At 40.2% G+C, this 16,208-nt stretch overlaps 1 protein-coding gene and 1 pseudogene across 3 annotated transcripts in view; both read right to left on the bottom strand.

The window, feature by feature from the left end:
- Fancd2 overlaps nucleotides 1-16,208 on the bottom strand; it is a 728,399-nt gene that overhangs the window by 94,131 nt on the left and 618,060 nt on the right. For all 3 annotated transcript variants that reach the window (XM_068387949.1, XM_068387938.1, XM_068387943.1), the window contains one exon: nucleotides 11,913-12,036. In XM_068387949.1, the coding sequence (XP_068244050.1) occupies nucleotides 11,913-12,036 (124 nt within the window). The remainder of the gene's footprint in view (nucleotides 1-11,912; nucleotides 12,037-16,208) is intronic.
- On the bottom strand, nucleotides 15,218-15,917 carry LOC137645890 (uncharacterized; annotated as a pseudogene).

The raw sequence follows: 16,208 nt of genomic DNA, 5'->3' as shown, positions 1-16,208 counted from the left end.
CTCATCTGAGCTATCTGGCAGGTATGCAGACCCTAATTCAGAAGCACTTTCATTACCCCTGCACAAAAAAAAAAAAAAAACTTCAGTACAATAATCCTTCACAAATGACTGCCTGAGGAACACAGGCAAAGTACCCAAGAAAGCCCTCCCCATACCTAATATGAAGACGACGTACCACATCCATCAGATATCTTTAGCTGGATGTGAATAGTGAGTGGAGCTTCAGCAACTCTCTAGTAAACAATACCTTGCCTTAAACACCTCCCAGAGTATAAAAACTGCTTTGCTTGGTTAGGAATAAAAAATTACATAGATGTATCAGTTGCTTCTCTTTCTTACTGTATGGTAAAACACGTACATATTTAGCCTACGTAGCAGTGATGTAAACTATAAAATGAGACATGTCAGCCTGTTCAAAATAAAAACATTCCCTGAAAATATGAACTTTAGAAGTTCTACTGATTCAACAACCCGATTAGGAAGATCATTCTACAATTTGGTCACAGATAGAATAAAATTTCTAAAATTTCTAGAATATGGTGTAGAATTGAGTCTTATGATGGAGAATGCATCACTATTGGGATTAAATGCATACCTAGTACTGTACATTATTATAAACAAGACGGTACCATTTGGGAAGACCTGAATGCAAAGGACGGTCAGAATTATGAAAAATCTTATGCAATATACATATTATTATTATTATTATTAATCATTATTATTATTTTTATTATTATTATTATTATTATTATTATTATTATTATTATTACCTGCTAAGCTACACCTCAGTTGGAAAAGCAGGAGGCTATAAGCCCAAAGGATCCAACAGGAAAAATAGCACAGTGAGAAAGTGAATAAGGAAATAAATAAACTACAAGAGAAGTAATTAGCAATAAAATAAATATTTTAAAAACAGTAACAACATTAAAATACACCTTTCATATATAAACAATAAAAACTTTAAAAAACTCGAGGAAGAGAAATAAGCTAGATTAGTGTGCCTGAGTGTAACCTCAAGCAAGGCAACTCTTCCCCAAGACAGTGGAAGTCCATGGTACAGAGGCTATGGCACTACCCAAGACTAGAGAACAGTGGTATAATTTTAGTGTCCTCCCAGAAGAGCTGCTTACCATAGCTAAAGTCTCTCTTCTACTCTTACCATGAGGAAAGTAGCCACTGAACAATTATGGTGCAGCAGTTAACCCCTTGAGCAAAGAAAAATTGTTTTGTAATATCAGTGGTGTCAGATGTATGACAACAGAGGAAAATATGTAAAGAATAGGCCAGACTATTAGGTGTATGTGTAGGCAAAGGGAAAATGAGCTGTAACCAGAGAGAAGGATCCAGTGTAGTACTGTCTGACCGGTCAAAGGCCCCAATAACTCTCTAGTGGTAGTATATCAACGGGTAGCTAATAACCTGGCCAACCTACAACCTCAAAAACTTTAGTTTGCCTGTTGCTATAATTACAAGAATATTTTTTCCCCAAAATTAGTCACCTCAAGAAAACCACCACATCACAAAAGCAGATTTTTATAAGTCATTTGTATTATGATTTTTTCCAACAAGACAACCTAGTTGAATTCCTAAACTCTCCTATTGCTTCCATGTAGTATTTAGTTTTAAAATTAAAATTTGATGAAGATAATGTTAAAGAAATTGGATAGCTACTTAGGAATTGACCATTAACAGACAATAATCAATGCAACTTTGGCCAAAGCAAGGTTACAAAGAACCTTCAATAGTGTACTATCTATGGTGTGCTTAGCAGTTTAGTAACTAATAGTTATTTGTTCCAGAAAAGCAAAATTTCATGTATAAATTATGCTGTATTTTACTTATGCAGAGTACTGTTATAAGGCTTTACCACTAGTTATAACTAACCAGCTTGTTTTATGGTACAGCAGTATACAGTATATGCTCTGACTTGAGATGAGAAATAAAATTTTGATTGACTGGTGTTCTGTATCAAAATTGTAACTGATCCAAACCTGATTCATCTCAAAACCAAATTGTTCAACAGGCTTTCCAGAAATAGTTCCATTCCAAATATATTTTGAGTATTCAGAAATTCTAGATTTTTTAGACATTTGAAGGAAATATTTTTTTTTGTTCTTGGTTAGATGAACTAGTTGTGATGGATATTTATTTGAATATTAAAAGGAGATAATTAAGGCCTAGGAATGACACTTAAAATTTTAGATGTGATTCTCGACAGCAAATTTACTTTAGAGAAACACAATAGGCCTGTCTTCTTCAATTGGACAAAAAATTAGCTTATTAAGGTCTTGTAAAATTTTTGGTGACCAATCTATTCTGACAAAGTGTTTTAATTCTTTCATTCTACCTTGTTTTGAGTATTGTTTTTCTGTCTGGTTTTCAGCTGCTGATTCTCATCTTAATTTGTTGGACAGGCACTTACAATCTAATAATTTTTTATTCCTGATCTAGATATTAATCTTTGGCACTGTCATTCAATTAGTTTGTTATGCATATTGCATAAGATTTTCACAATTCTGACCATTCTTTACATTCAGGTCTTCCCGAATGGTACCATCCTATTTGTAATGGTAGGTATGCAGTTAATTCTAATAGTCATGCCTTCTCCATCATAAGGCTCAATACTACAGTATATTTTAGAATTTTTATTCCAACAGTGATCAAGTTGCAGAATGATCTTCCCAGTCGGGTTTTTTAATCAGAACTTCAAAAAGTTCAAATTTGCAGCAAAGTTATTATGTTGAACAGGCTGACATAAGTCTTGTTTTATAGTTTATATATGAAAGATCTGTTTTGATGTTTTACCGGTTTTAAAATATTTTATTTTAATTTTTCATTACTTCTCATATAGTTTACTTATTTCTTTATTTTCTTTCCTCACTGGGCCATTTTCTCTGTTGGAACCGTTGGGCTTATAGCATCCTGCTTTTCTAGCTAGGGTTGCAGCTTAGCTAGAAATAACAATAATAATGTATAAACATTAAACGCTCAAGCTAGAGACGACTGGCGAAATCTAACCAAGGCCCTCTGCGTCAATAGGCGTAGGAGATGATGATGATGATGATAAACATTATATCGTAAGAAGAATGCACTTTGTTTGTGATAATATTAGTGAAGGCAGAAGTATTTATTCATGATTTTGTATAAATGAAAGTGGTAACGTAAGGGAAGGGAACTAATCTTATTACTGTATAATTTCTTTTAATATTTGGTGTCGAGATTTGTGATTATATGTTCTTATATTGATGGAAGTACTGTAGTATTCACTGAAAAGTTGCTTATTATTAATCTATAAAGATAAATTAAGAACAGGAAGGGTAGGTACTATGATCTAGTGTCTTGCCCAAAAGAATTTAATTCTACTGAAAAAGATGGAAAATTAGGTACAGGTAAGTTGAGCAGATAATGAAATAAATAAAAATCTTCATGAGTTGCTAAACAGCACAAAGAATATTCAATACTGCTTATACAGGTCAAAATGAGACTATTAAGGCAACAGATCCCTATTGAACACAAACTGTTAAAACAAAACTTAACAAAACAATTTCTGGGCTCCGACCCGTGCCGCCCAGTTAAATACTCCTCTAACATCATTTCTAAGGTAAAAACTGCTATGAATTTACCAGAGAAAAATTTGTATAGGAATGCTAGGTTGAACCCAGCTCGCTCACCTTAATAAGGTGTCGGTATAATACTGGGGTGTTGAATAAATCACAACCAGAGGCCTCGCACCATTTAGATATCTCCTGTCAACATCCCCGAACAGCGAGGTGCCGTTCAACATCCTACTACTTCTAGCAATCCCACGCCAGTGACGTCACTCCTTTCATAGCACGCAGCTTGCTAGCTGTATTTTGCCTTGTGTGTGAATTTCGCTGGTTTTTTTCTGGATTTACCTCAAGATGTCGGACTCCACTGTCACTCCATCTAAGTTAAGTACCAGATCTATGAGTTTTGAGATTTTGGAGGGGGCCTTGCCCCTTTTTGTTTATATTATTCAGCTTTATTATTCACGACCTTGCGTGAGTCTCTCATGGTGCTCGGCTCCCTCCTCTCTCTCTCTCGTTCGTTCTTAACGATTTTATAAGTCCTCCATACTGATTGTTTCTCGTTATAAACCTTACGGATATCCACGGTTCACACACCGTATTAATTTTATATTGTCCTGTTTTTATGATAACAGTTATTACATATACGTGTGCGTATTTTCGGTAGGTTGGCATGCCTGATCGCCTTCGGCTTTCTATTTCACATATTATTACTTGGATTATTTACGTTCGCACGCCACAGACTTGCTTATCATTTTAACGTCATTCGTTTGCTTGCATTAGCTCGAGGGGCTTTCATGAGTCAGATATTACATATTAGTTTTCATTTTGTTACCATTTCACTGACCCTATGTTATGTTGGTAGCCCTGCCTACTCCCAGCACCGTCAGGCTTGGTTTTCTCCTGTCTCTTGTTCAGTCCCTCGTTTGTTTTACAATTGATGTATAGCTAATTTTATCATTATTATCATCCAGCATGCCATCCTATCTTATTTTACCATGTGTTATGTTTATTATAGTGTTATTAGTCTTTCCGCGTGATCATATCAATCATGGGTCTGGCAGGTTGGTATACCTGCTATCGCCCCACTCCTAGCCTCCTCCCGCCGATACCCAACCCCAGGGTTCCCTCCCTCTCTCTCTCCCGATCGAGTTTGGGTCACTTTATAGCGCTATGTACCCTCTCGGGGGCATCCGCTTTGCACGGGCAGTTCCCGTTGATCTGTGAGGCATACTATTATTATACATTAACGTACATTACTTACTCTTTCCACTACTCTACCCGGTCGTAGTCGTTTTCTTTCCGTCTCTCGTTTGGCCAACGATCGGCGGGAAGTTTTCGGCTCGGCCCGTGGTACCTTGTTATGTTATATTATTTATTAAGTTTTGTACGTGCTACTCCCCCGGTCCCGCACGTCACGGACCCGTTAAAGATCCCTTTCCCCCTTTAGTGTCACGCACCTCACGGACCTTATATATATATATATATATATATATATATATATATATATATATATATATATATATATATATATATATATATATTAAGACTTTCATTACGGGATCCCCGGAAGTAGCTTTTATACATTACCATCCGGTCGAGTTGTTCAGTTGCGTCTCCGGAGCCAACGTTACTCATTCTTACTTGGATTAACTTTATATTAGTCACATATATATATTATATATACGATCCTTGTTCTCGACCTTCCCTTCCCTCTTTTGATATGATCACGGTTACGGTCTGACTTAATTTCAATTCCTTTTACAATCAAAATAGATCTGTTATTTTGATATTGATATTTAAGCAATCCGGACCCCCTGGGTCCCGATTTGCTTACATTCAATATACTTTATGGCTATATATAAAAGATTTATATCATGATATTGACATATATATACGTAGATATTCAAGCTCCGGGCCCCTAATCTGCTTTAATTTAAGATACTCGTGTATCTTTTGTCTTACAGACTGTACGTATATAAAACATTGTTATCATGATATTGATATATAAATCTTCTATCATGATATTGATATCATTTAAGCACCTGGGGCCCCCGAGCCCCTATTTGCTTTCCTTCAGGATTCCTAATGTATATATAGAAAACATTTTTATCATGATATTGATATATAAATCTTTTATCATGATATTGATATCATTCAAGCACCCTATTTTCTTTCCTTCAGGATTCCTAATGTATATATAGAAAACATTTTTATCATGATATTGATATATAAATCTTTTATCATGATATTGATATCATTCAAGCACCCGGGGCCCCCAAGCCCCTATTTGCTTTCATTCAGGACTCCTGATGTATATATATATATATATAAAACATTTTTATCATCAGGATTCCTGATGAATATATATATAAAGCATTTTTACCATGATAGTGATATATATAATTTGCTTTCATTCAGGACTCCTGATTTATATATATATATAAAACATTTTTATCATGATATTGATATGTAAATCTTTTAGCATGATATTGCTATAATTTAAGAATCCGGGGCCCCCGAGCCCCTATTTGCTTTCATTCAGGATTCCTGATGAATATATATAAAACATTTTTATCATGATAGATATATATATATATATTTTAAGCACCGGGGCCTCCAGGCCCCTAATTTGCTTCCCTTTGAGATACTCATGTATCTTTTATTTTACAGACTGTATGCTGTGCAATGACGGCATGTGCCGCTCTCATCTATCAACCCTGCGGCCATGACATGTGTCATTCACACGCCCACTGTTCTGTGCGAGTGGATGACTTAGCTGTATGGCATCCAGACAATTGTGTAGTCTGCTACACAATGACCTCCACTCTAACATCTGACTCGGTGAGTGCATTTTCATTGATACAGACTTGTAGGGAGTTACGATTAATTTAAAATATTAATTTTAAGGCCACTATTCCTCTGGACTTCCCGCATGCCTTTCACTTAGTGTCTACGAAGTCCTTGGACTTCTTCACTTTTCTTTGGCACAAATATCCCTCGCTAATAGTCTGTTCTCTTTCAGTGCTCCCAACTTGAGAAAGATACAGCTCGGGCTACCCTCAAGATCTGGATTGATGGGTTCACCCGCAACGTGAAGGCCACACAGCCTTATATCCTCTCTGAGGAATGGCGTTCCCGTCTCTACCCCCATGCTAAAACTTCACCTGCGGTCCCCAAAGAATTGGCTGATCCTATCATCGAGAGGTTCGAATCCCTTCTTCCGGCTCCGGACCAAGAAGAGACGGGCAGCACCCTAACTGAGGACGTCTCTACCCTCAACATCGATGTGGAACCCATGGCTCTTGACGATCCCGACGCAGGTAGGGACGTAGGTGAGTCAGGTGGTTCCCGGGCTAAGATTCCTATCCCTAGCCCGGCTTTCACTTCTACTTCAGAACACTCTTCTTTTCGAGGTTTTCCGGGGACAACCGGGACTGGTCTCAGTTCCCGGCCACTTATCCCCAAGGTGAAGGCTCATCGTAAGAATTTATATACGACCCACAAGTCTTCCAAAGACCACAGGTCTTTGAAATCATTAGCTTCGAAGGCTAAATCTTCCTCCACCACAGTCTCTCAAGACCCAATTACTGTGCCTTCAATCTCTCACGGAGTAGTCTCCGTTCCGGCACCTGTTTCCCCCCCGGCGGAATCATCTGACCCGGTGGATTTTTCCGAGAAGATGTTTGCTCGTTTTGAGTCGATACTATCGTCTCATACGCAGCAATAACAAGAGAGAATAGCTTCTATGGAGAGCCTAGTTCAGGGACTCATGCGCTCGGGGCTGCCACCGCCACAACAGCAATACCCCATCCCCGACGCCTCCAAGCTTCCTCCTTTAAATAAGAATAACCCTTGGAGGTTGGCATTGCATGCCCCCTTCTCGGAGGGTATGTGTCTATCGGAGATTTTGGTACCCGGCCTCTTGCGGATTATGAATTCTACCTGCCGGGTCTTGAATTCCCCTTCCCGGGCTACGCTCGCCTCAAGGAAGAGGCTCTGATTCGATTGGATAAGGTCCCAAAGGAAACTGTTAAATTTCCTAAAGAACAGGCACAGTCTGTCTTGGTCCGCGTGTTCAAATAGTGGGATTGCTTGAACACAATGATTACGGCCTACAAAAGTTCATATACTATGTTTGTGGCCGACGACCAGACCCCTACCCCATGTGCGACCAAGATCATAGAGACGGTCTTTCAGGCTATCAAGGAAGAGAAGCCTTTACCTCACCTCAGGGAGACCGACTTACCCTCCCTTCTCTTTCCGGGAGACGGTGAATGTTGGCGGAACGCCCCAGCTACCTTCTCGGTAGGTAAGTTGAGCCCGGACTGTGCCTCGACGCAGTTCAGCAAACGGCTTCCCAAACTTCCGGAGTCTCTCATTAAATTGGAATATGAGTCGAGGTGTAGATTCAGCAGATCCCTTAATTCAGTTGCCCTTTCTGAATTGACTGTCGCCACTTAAACCGAGGAGGACCTCCTTAAGGCCCTCACTAAGTCGCTTTTGCAAAACTTTATGGCTGACGCCTATGATTTTGCAAATGCCAGGACCCATTGTCGACGACACGTTCTATCCGAAGCCACGATTAGGGACGAACCTAATAGGCTCATCAAAGCTCCAGTCTGGGGCCCAGATCTTTTCCCAGGGGACTTAGTTAACTCGGTCCTTAGCGAGGCAGCTAGAGCCAACCAAAACCTCAAGGTTAGGTGGGGCCTGGTTTCAAAGAGGAGATATGAACCTACTAGTACCCCAATTTGAGGTAGGAAGAGATTGAGGCCCTTCCAATCTTCCCAATTCAGGCAACCTCTGCAAGTAGTTCAACCGGTCTCAGTCCACGGAAGAACTACGTTCCTTCACAAAAGATCTGCTACTAATGAATGCAACCCAAAGTTTACGTCGCTTAAGATTTCACGGACGCTTGTTCAGCGTGCCAAAGACAGACTCAGACAAACGAAGAGTAATCCAGGACCTGTCTCGTTTAAGTTCCTTCACTCGTTGCGACAAATCCCATATGCTTACCGTCTCGCAGGTGTGGACCTTACTTCCCCGTGGGGCCGTCACCACCTCCATCGATCTTACAGATGCCTACTATCACGTTCCAATAGCAAGGCATTTTCGTCTTTTTCTGGGCTTCAAGCTAGGCAAACAAGCCTATGCATTCAAAGTGATGCTATTGGGGCTCAACATACCACCCAGAATCTTCACCAAACTAGCAGAGACAGTAATTCAAGAGCTTCGGACTCAGGGGATACAGGTAGTAGCCTATCTAGACGATTAGCTAATCTGGTCAGACAATGCCCAGATTTCCCGCGTAGCAACGAACAAAGTCCTCACCTTCCTTCGGCAACTGGGATTCCAAGTCAACCTCGAGAAATCCCGCCGGGTCCCACAGACCAAGTTTCAATGGCTGGGCCTACAAGGGGACCTGTTCTCCCATACGCTGTGCCTCCCCAAAGCCGAAAGGAAGGTGATAGCGAGGAATACAAAACAATTTCTCAAGGAAAAGTTGACCTTCCGAAGGAGCCGAGAGTGGATCCTAGGTTCCTTACAGTTTGCCTCCGTGACAGACATCGTCTTGAGGTCCAAACTCAAGGACATAAACAGAGTGTGGCACTCCAGAGCAACCGCAATACGCCGAGACAGACGTGCTCGCCTTTCCCCAACCCTGAGAAAAAGTCTGCAGACTTGGACGAAGATCAAGAATCTTTCCAAGTCGGTTCTTTACAACACAAGAAAGTCCAAGGGTTATGGTCACCAGTCTTACAACAAATGCACGTCAACGTCCTAGAGGCCATGGCAGTCTTCCTCACTTTAAAACGTCTCAATCCAGCCAGGAATCTCCATATCAGACTAGTTCTCGACAGTGCAGTCATAGTACACTGCCTCAACAGAGAAGACTCCAGATCAGCCCAAATAAACCCCATCCTGTTGAAGTTTTTCTCCATGGTGGCAATGCACAAGTGGCACCTGTCAGCAGTCCATCTAGCAGGAGTTCGGAATGTGGTAGAGGACTTACTTTCCCGGACGACTCCGCTAGAGTCGGAATGGTCACTAGACAATCGATCTTTCCAGTGGATGATATCCCAGGTGGATCTGTTTGCGACGAAATCCAATCGCAAAATAGATTGTTACGTAGCCCCCAACCTGGACCCTCAGGCTTATGCCACGAACTCTATGATTCTAGATTGGAATACCTGGAAGACGATTTATCTGTTTCCTCCGATGAACCTCCTGCTGAAAGTTCTGCACTAACTCAGATCCTTCAAAGGTCAAGTGGCTCTCGTAGCCCCCAACTGGCCCAAGAGCAATTGGTTCCCCTTGTTGCTAGAACCAGGTCTCCGCCCCCGGAGGGTTCCCAGTCCGGTGTTAACAAAGACAGTGCAAACTCGCAATGTGTTCGCTTCCTCAAGGATTCTGAATGCCCAAACTTTATGGACTTCATGAAGTTCGCAGCCCAACGGGGTACAAACATCAATCCTTTGAATACTATTTTCCTGGAATCTGACAAAAGGGAATCTACTCTCCGTCAATATGACTCAGCTGTCAAGAAATTAGCTAAGTTCTTGAAAGATTCCCAAGTTGAGAAAATGACGATGAATCTAACTGTGACATTCTTCAGAACTCTCTTCGAATCTGGCCTGGCAGCCAATACCATTACTACAATCAAATCAGCCTTGAAGAAGATCTTCCATATTGGTTTTGACATTGATCTAACGGATTCATATTTCTCATCCATTCCGAGAGCTTGTGCCAGACTAAAACCTTCAACTCGCCCTAGCGCAGTTTCCTGGTTTTTGAACGATGTTCTTAAGCTAGCCTCTGACACCCCAAATGAATCCTGTAACTATATGGCATTGTTAAGAAAGTCACTTTTTCTTTTGAGCCTCGCCTCGGACTCTAGAATCTCAGAATTGTCAGCCTTATCTAGAGACCCTGGTCATATAGAGTTTCTCTCTTCGGGTGAGGTTCTTTTCTCTCCTAACAAAGTTTTCCTGGCTAAAAATGAAGACCCCAAAACAGGTGGTCTCCCTGGAAGATTGTTCCACTTCCTCGGGATCCATCCCTGTGTCCAGTTACCACCCTGAAAGCCTACTTAGGTAGAACTTCCACTACAACCACAGGGCCCTTATTTATTAGAGAACACGGAGGAACTATTACCCTTAAGGGAATTAGACAACAAATTCTTTATTTTATTAAACAAGCTAACCCTACATCATTCCCACATGTCCATGATATTAGAGCTGTGGCTACCTCAATTAATTTTTTCCACCATATGAAATTTGATGAGCTCTCAAAATATACGGGTTGGAATTCCCCTAAAGTTTTCAAGCGCCACTACCTAAAACCTTTAGAAGCTCTTAGGTTTGCCACAGTAGCTGCAGGGAATATAGTTCCTCCTGAAGGTACTGAGTCCTAATCACAACGTCTTGCTCTGTCCTCTTTCCCTCCTGCCTGGCTTACCTGTTGTTCCTACCTGTTTTGTTACTATACACCCTTATGGGTATTATTTTATTATTCAATTGTTTAATTTCACGAATTGTTTTCATTACACTTGTTCTTAATCCCCGAGCTGATTTTATTTTGCTTTTTTGATTACCAAGCTGGATTCCCACTATTCATATCTGTTGAATTCTACCTACGGGTTTCATTATTGATTGTTTACCATGTCTATTTATCACTGTCACATACATGTTGATCTATTTTTACGGGTTTCCACATCCCTCATTTTTTATATTAAACTCATCAGCTCTGTTATTTTGTGTTATTCCCTCTTCAGGTAGTTAGCCATATTGGGTCCCCATTCTCTGGTACGATTTCACTGGGCGGCACGGGTCGGAGCCCAGAAAAGGGATTTTGACGAAGGAAAAATCTATTTCTGGGCGAGAGACCCGTGCCGCCCAGTGAACCCACCCGTCCCTCCCTGATTGGGCCCCAATCTGGGGTGCTATACGGAGTGACATCACTGGCGTGGGATTGCTAGTAGTAGTAGGATGTTGAACGGCACCTCGCTGTTCGGGGATGTTGACAGGAGATATCTAAATGGTGCGAGGCCTCTGGTTCTGATTTATTCAACGCCCCAGTATTATACCGACACCTTATTAAGGTGAGCGAGCTGGGTTCAACCTAGCATTCCTATACAAATTTTTCTCTGGTAAATTCATAGCAGTTTTTACCTTAGAAATGATGTTAAAGGAGCATTTCACTGGGCGGCACGAGTCTCTCGCCCAGAAATAGATTTTTCCTTCGTCAAAATCCCTTGATTAATATCCTCAGTGTAGTACTGTTGCCTTGCAAAATACAAACTGATTATTCTGTGCAATTATCAAAATACTGTATATGATAGTTTACAAAACCACAACTTACTTCTGTGTTCACCATGGCCTAAGGCTGACGATCGTTTACTACTGCTGGCAAATATATGAGACAGTTTTGAATTTAGGTCTGTCAACAAAAACTCAAGTTCTGCGGGAGTTAAATAGCTACCACTCTGAAAAACATATAAAGAGTAGGTATACAGTAATTGTAACTTGAGATAATTTTTTAGCATTGTTATTTTAATACACAATCTTTTTGTTATTACCACTCTGAAAAAGGAGCTAGAAAATAAAATAAAACAACAAATCTAGCCTAACTGTGCAGTACAATAAATTATCACATGGTGACAGCTATACATTGTTACGACTTATTACAATAAATAACTACTATGAGTGGGGTAGCTAGAGGGAGACCAAGGAAGCTCATGTAAGCATTGAAATAACTCATAAAAATTATGTTTATTTAAAAAATTATTCTCAACTTTCAATAGTTGACAACCACAATAATCAGGATGATGAACTGAATAGGATCTATAAAATTTACATAGGAGGGCACAGTACTGGGGTCTGTGGGGCCATCTAGTGGCCAAAGAAACAGATGGAAAACTTTGCAGTTGCAGTATGAAGGAAAAGTTAAGAGGATGAACAACAAGATGGAAGGAAGTTAAAACAGACTTTGGTGAAAGAATGATGCAAAGTCAGATAAACAATGCCTACCTGATAGCAATAACCATCTATGGGAAATCAAGATGGTAGGATAATGGTAAGCCACAGTAAATTACTGAAATTAAATGAGTAAAGTTGACTTCTCTAAACTAAAATCCGTTTCAATTGTTATAAACATTAAATTGCTGTGTTCTTCCAAAACCTGTACAGTATAGGGGAATGTGACTAACCTTGACTTTACTGTTATGTGCATTAGCAGAAAAAATAAGCAGACAAGTAAAGTCTGACCATAAAACAGCCCATGACAAGGACTAAACATACAGCAAAGCAAAGCTACCAAAAAATTCTACAAACAGAAAATAGAGATTATACATGCTAAACTAGAATTAGTTTACCCGAAGAAAATCTCCATCAGGGGAAAACCTATCTAAATAAAAATATTGTGCATTAATAACCTCTCAACAGACAAGTTCCTAAGAATATTAAACAATATAGCTACCCTCCTCTGACTACTAGAAGGGAAATAAATCACTCCTCCAATTAACTATATGTATTAATGACGATGATTTTCAAGAATAACAATGCATTCCTAGTATGAGGTTGAGTTTGATGACCTCGCCTTATACAGATAATGTTTTCTATATGTGAACTTGAAGGCTCTTACTGGACATGCATCACTGTCATCAGGGTCATTCACAAAAAAATCCTACAAAGGAATAATGACATGGCCTGTAAAACCATTAACAGTAATTTTTGGCAATAAATTCTGACTGTTGAAATAACTCACTTGGTCATGACTTCTAATTTTGCAGATAAAAGCTTTTAACTGATACTTACATACAAAGTGAGAAATCGCATAAATGGATCTTGGCTATCAATTCTCTCAAACCTTTCAAATCAATAGTTTCATAAAGAGAACCCCTCGTAAATGGGGAAGACCCATACAGCATTAATAAACAAAAGACTGTAGCGCACCTAGTGACGTCACTGCTAGTGAGGAAGAAGAAGCAGACATTCCACAAGATGCCATCTGCCATTACTGCTAAAGGTTTAAAGGCTTCTCATGAATGGCAAGGGGCAAGGGACAGTGACATTGCCCTACTGAACAGGACAATGCCTAGAGACTGACCATATATACATATGATCAGCGCCCAAGCACCTCTCCACCCGACCAAGGACCAAGGACCAATGGCTACTGATGATGTCTCAGCAGATATCATTATTATTATTATTATTATTACTTGCCAAGCTACAACCCTAGTTGGAAAAGCAGTCTGCTATAAGCCCAAGGGCTCCAACAGGGAAAATAGCCAAGTGAGGAAAGGAAATAAGGAAAAACCTAGTAAAAGGTTAAGAACAATAATAACATTACAATAAATCTTTCATATATAAACTATAAAAACTTGAAAATAACAAGAGGAAGAGACACAAGATAGAATAGTGTGCCCAAGTGTACCCTCAAGCAAGAGATCTCTAACCAAAGACAGTGGAAGGCCATGGTACAGAGGCTATGGCACTACCCAAGACTAGAGAACAATGGTTTGATTTTGGAATGTCCTTCTCCTAGAAGAGCTGCTTACCATAGCTAAAGAGTCTCTTCTACCCTTACCAAGAGGAAAGTAACCACTGAACAATTGCAGTAGTTATTCTCTTGAGAGAGGAAGAATTGTTTGGTAATTTCAGTGTTGTCAAGTGTATAAGGAAAGAGGAGAATGTGTTAAAATTAGGCCAGACTATTCTGTGTATGTGTAGGCAAAGAGGAAATAAGCCGTAACCAGAGAGAGGGATCCAATATAATACTGTCTGGCCAGTCAAAGGACCCAGTAACTCTCTAGCGGTAGTATTTCAACGGGTGGCTGGTGCCTTAGCCAACCTACTACCCACAAACCTATATACCTATAGGCTCCTGTAAACCCACCATCCTTAGCTCGCAAGGATGGTGAGGTTGCAATGACCAAAAAAACTGACGAGTAAGAGTGGGACTTCAACCCCAGAATGGTGTTCACCAGTCAGGGATGTTACCACATCGGGCACCACAACCCTTTGATTACAAGGAGAAATGTTTGTTTTTACGGTCATCAAATGTAATTTTTTGGTCAAATAATAGTGTGCCATGACCAGGGCCGGATTTAGGCATGTGGAGGCCCTTGGGAAATCTATGTGTGGAGGCCCACCCTGCTTGAGGTGGGTGGTGAGCGAAGCAAGCCTCACCGGGAAATCATCATTGCCAGTCCTGCCAATAATGAATTTTGGTCATCTTAATCACGTGTCCAAAATGACCTCTCCTGACTCTGTACACTCGAGTATAAAAAGATTATGAAAAGCAATTTCAAATAAATAGCATATGTTTTATCATCATAAATCTAAATATGTTAGTTTGCCTTCACTCATCAGGACTCTTCACACCTGACTGTACAAACTGACCATTTTTCGAAGGTGATCAGGAAGAATGACCCATACTCAGTGCCACCAATCTTAAAATCAAAACCAAAGTTTCTTCGTAGAATAGAAAAACTATAGCGGTGTCTATTTACAGACCAGACACTTTACAAGACTTGGCCCTTGCAAATTTGGTGATAAATATGTTAAAGTCAATGTCTCTAAGGATGTCATACTCAATGCTCATCAAAGCCAGGTGACTGAGTCGATCATGATGCATTGTAGTACGAAGTCTGTTTTTGATATACTTCATTTTGCTGAATGAACATTTTCCAGAGCAATTTGTGACCAAAAGCACCAATTACATCCGTAGCATTATCTAAACATTAGGAAAAGTATCTGCAACTTTCTTGTCTAGCAGCAATTTGTAAATGAAATGTTCCTTCCCAAAGCTATCAGTCTTAACATAATCATCCAGAAAATGGGTGAAAAATGCTTCAAACTGTACAAGTTCAACACCAAGTGATTGATCCAGATCATCTTTATATTCACAAACTAATTTTACTGCAGCTGCTTCTATTTCAGTACAGCTCAGTGATACCAATCCAGATAAGAAACCAAAAAGGGAACAGGTGTTCTTGTAGGCCTTCAAACGTTGATTAAGAGAATTCAAAAACTGACCAATTACTGGAAGAAAATTATCCTCAGATCATCCATAATCAAATGGATTCAGGCGCACATTGCGGTGACGAATGCGGGTTGGAGAATATTTGTCGGTTCCAGATAAGTCCTGTCCCTTCTTCTCATAAACATGAACACACTCTCGCTTTTCATGTACAAAACATTCCAAGGACTTCAAAACTGCTACTGCTGTGTTCAGATCAAGTTTTGGGTCTTGCAGTGTGTTACTTGTAGCATCAACTCGGCCAAGAATGTCATACCAGAAAACAACATAAATGGCAGTCTCTAATTTGAGCATCTTGTCATGGAGTCCATTGGCCTTATACCGTGCTTTGGCTAGCTCATTTTCATCACTTGCTCTGGGTGATAGGAGGATAGATGTGAGAGAGGCAAGAGAGCGTGCTAGAAATAGGAATGAATGGCGAGCGATTGTGACGCAGTTCCGGTAGGCCCTGCTGCTTCCTCCGGTGCCTTAGATGACCGAGGAGGTAGCAGCAGTAGGGGATTCAGCATTATGAAGCTTCATCTGTGGTGGATAATGTGGGAGGTTGGGCTGTGGCACCCTAGCAGTACCAGCTGAACTCGGTTGAGTCCCTGGTTAAGCTGAAGGAACGTAGAG

The sequence above is a fragment of the Palaemon carinicauda genome, chromosome 1 (genome assembly GCF_036898095.1).
Source record: "Palaemon carinicauda isolate YSFRI2023 chromosome 1, ASM3689809v2, whole genome shotgun sequence".
Lineage (NCBI taxonomy): Eukaryota > Metazoa > Arthropoda > Malacostraca > Decapoda > Palaemonidae > Palaemon > Palaemon carinicauda.
This window is presented reverse-complemented; position numbering and strand designations above follow the sequence as displayed.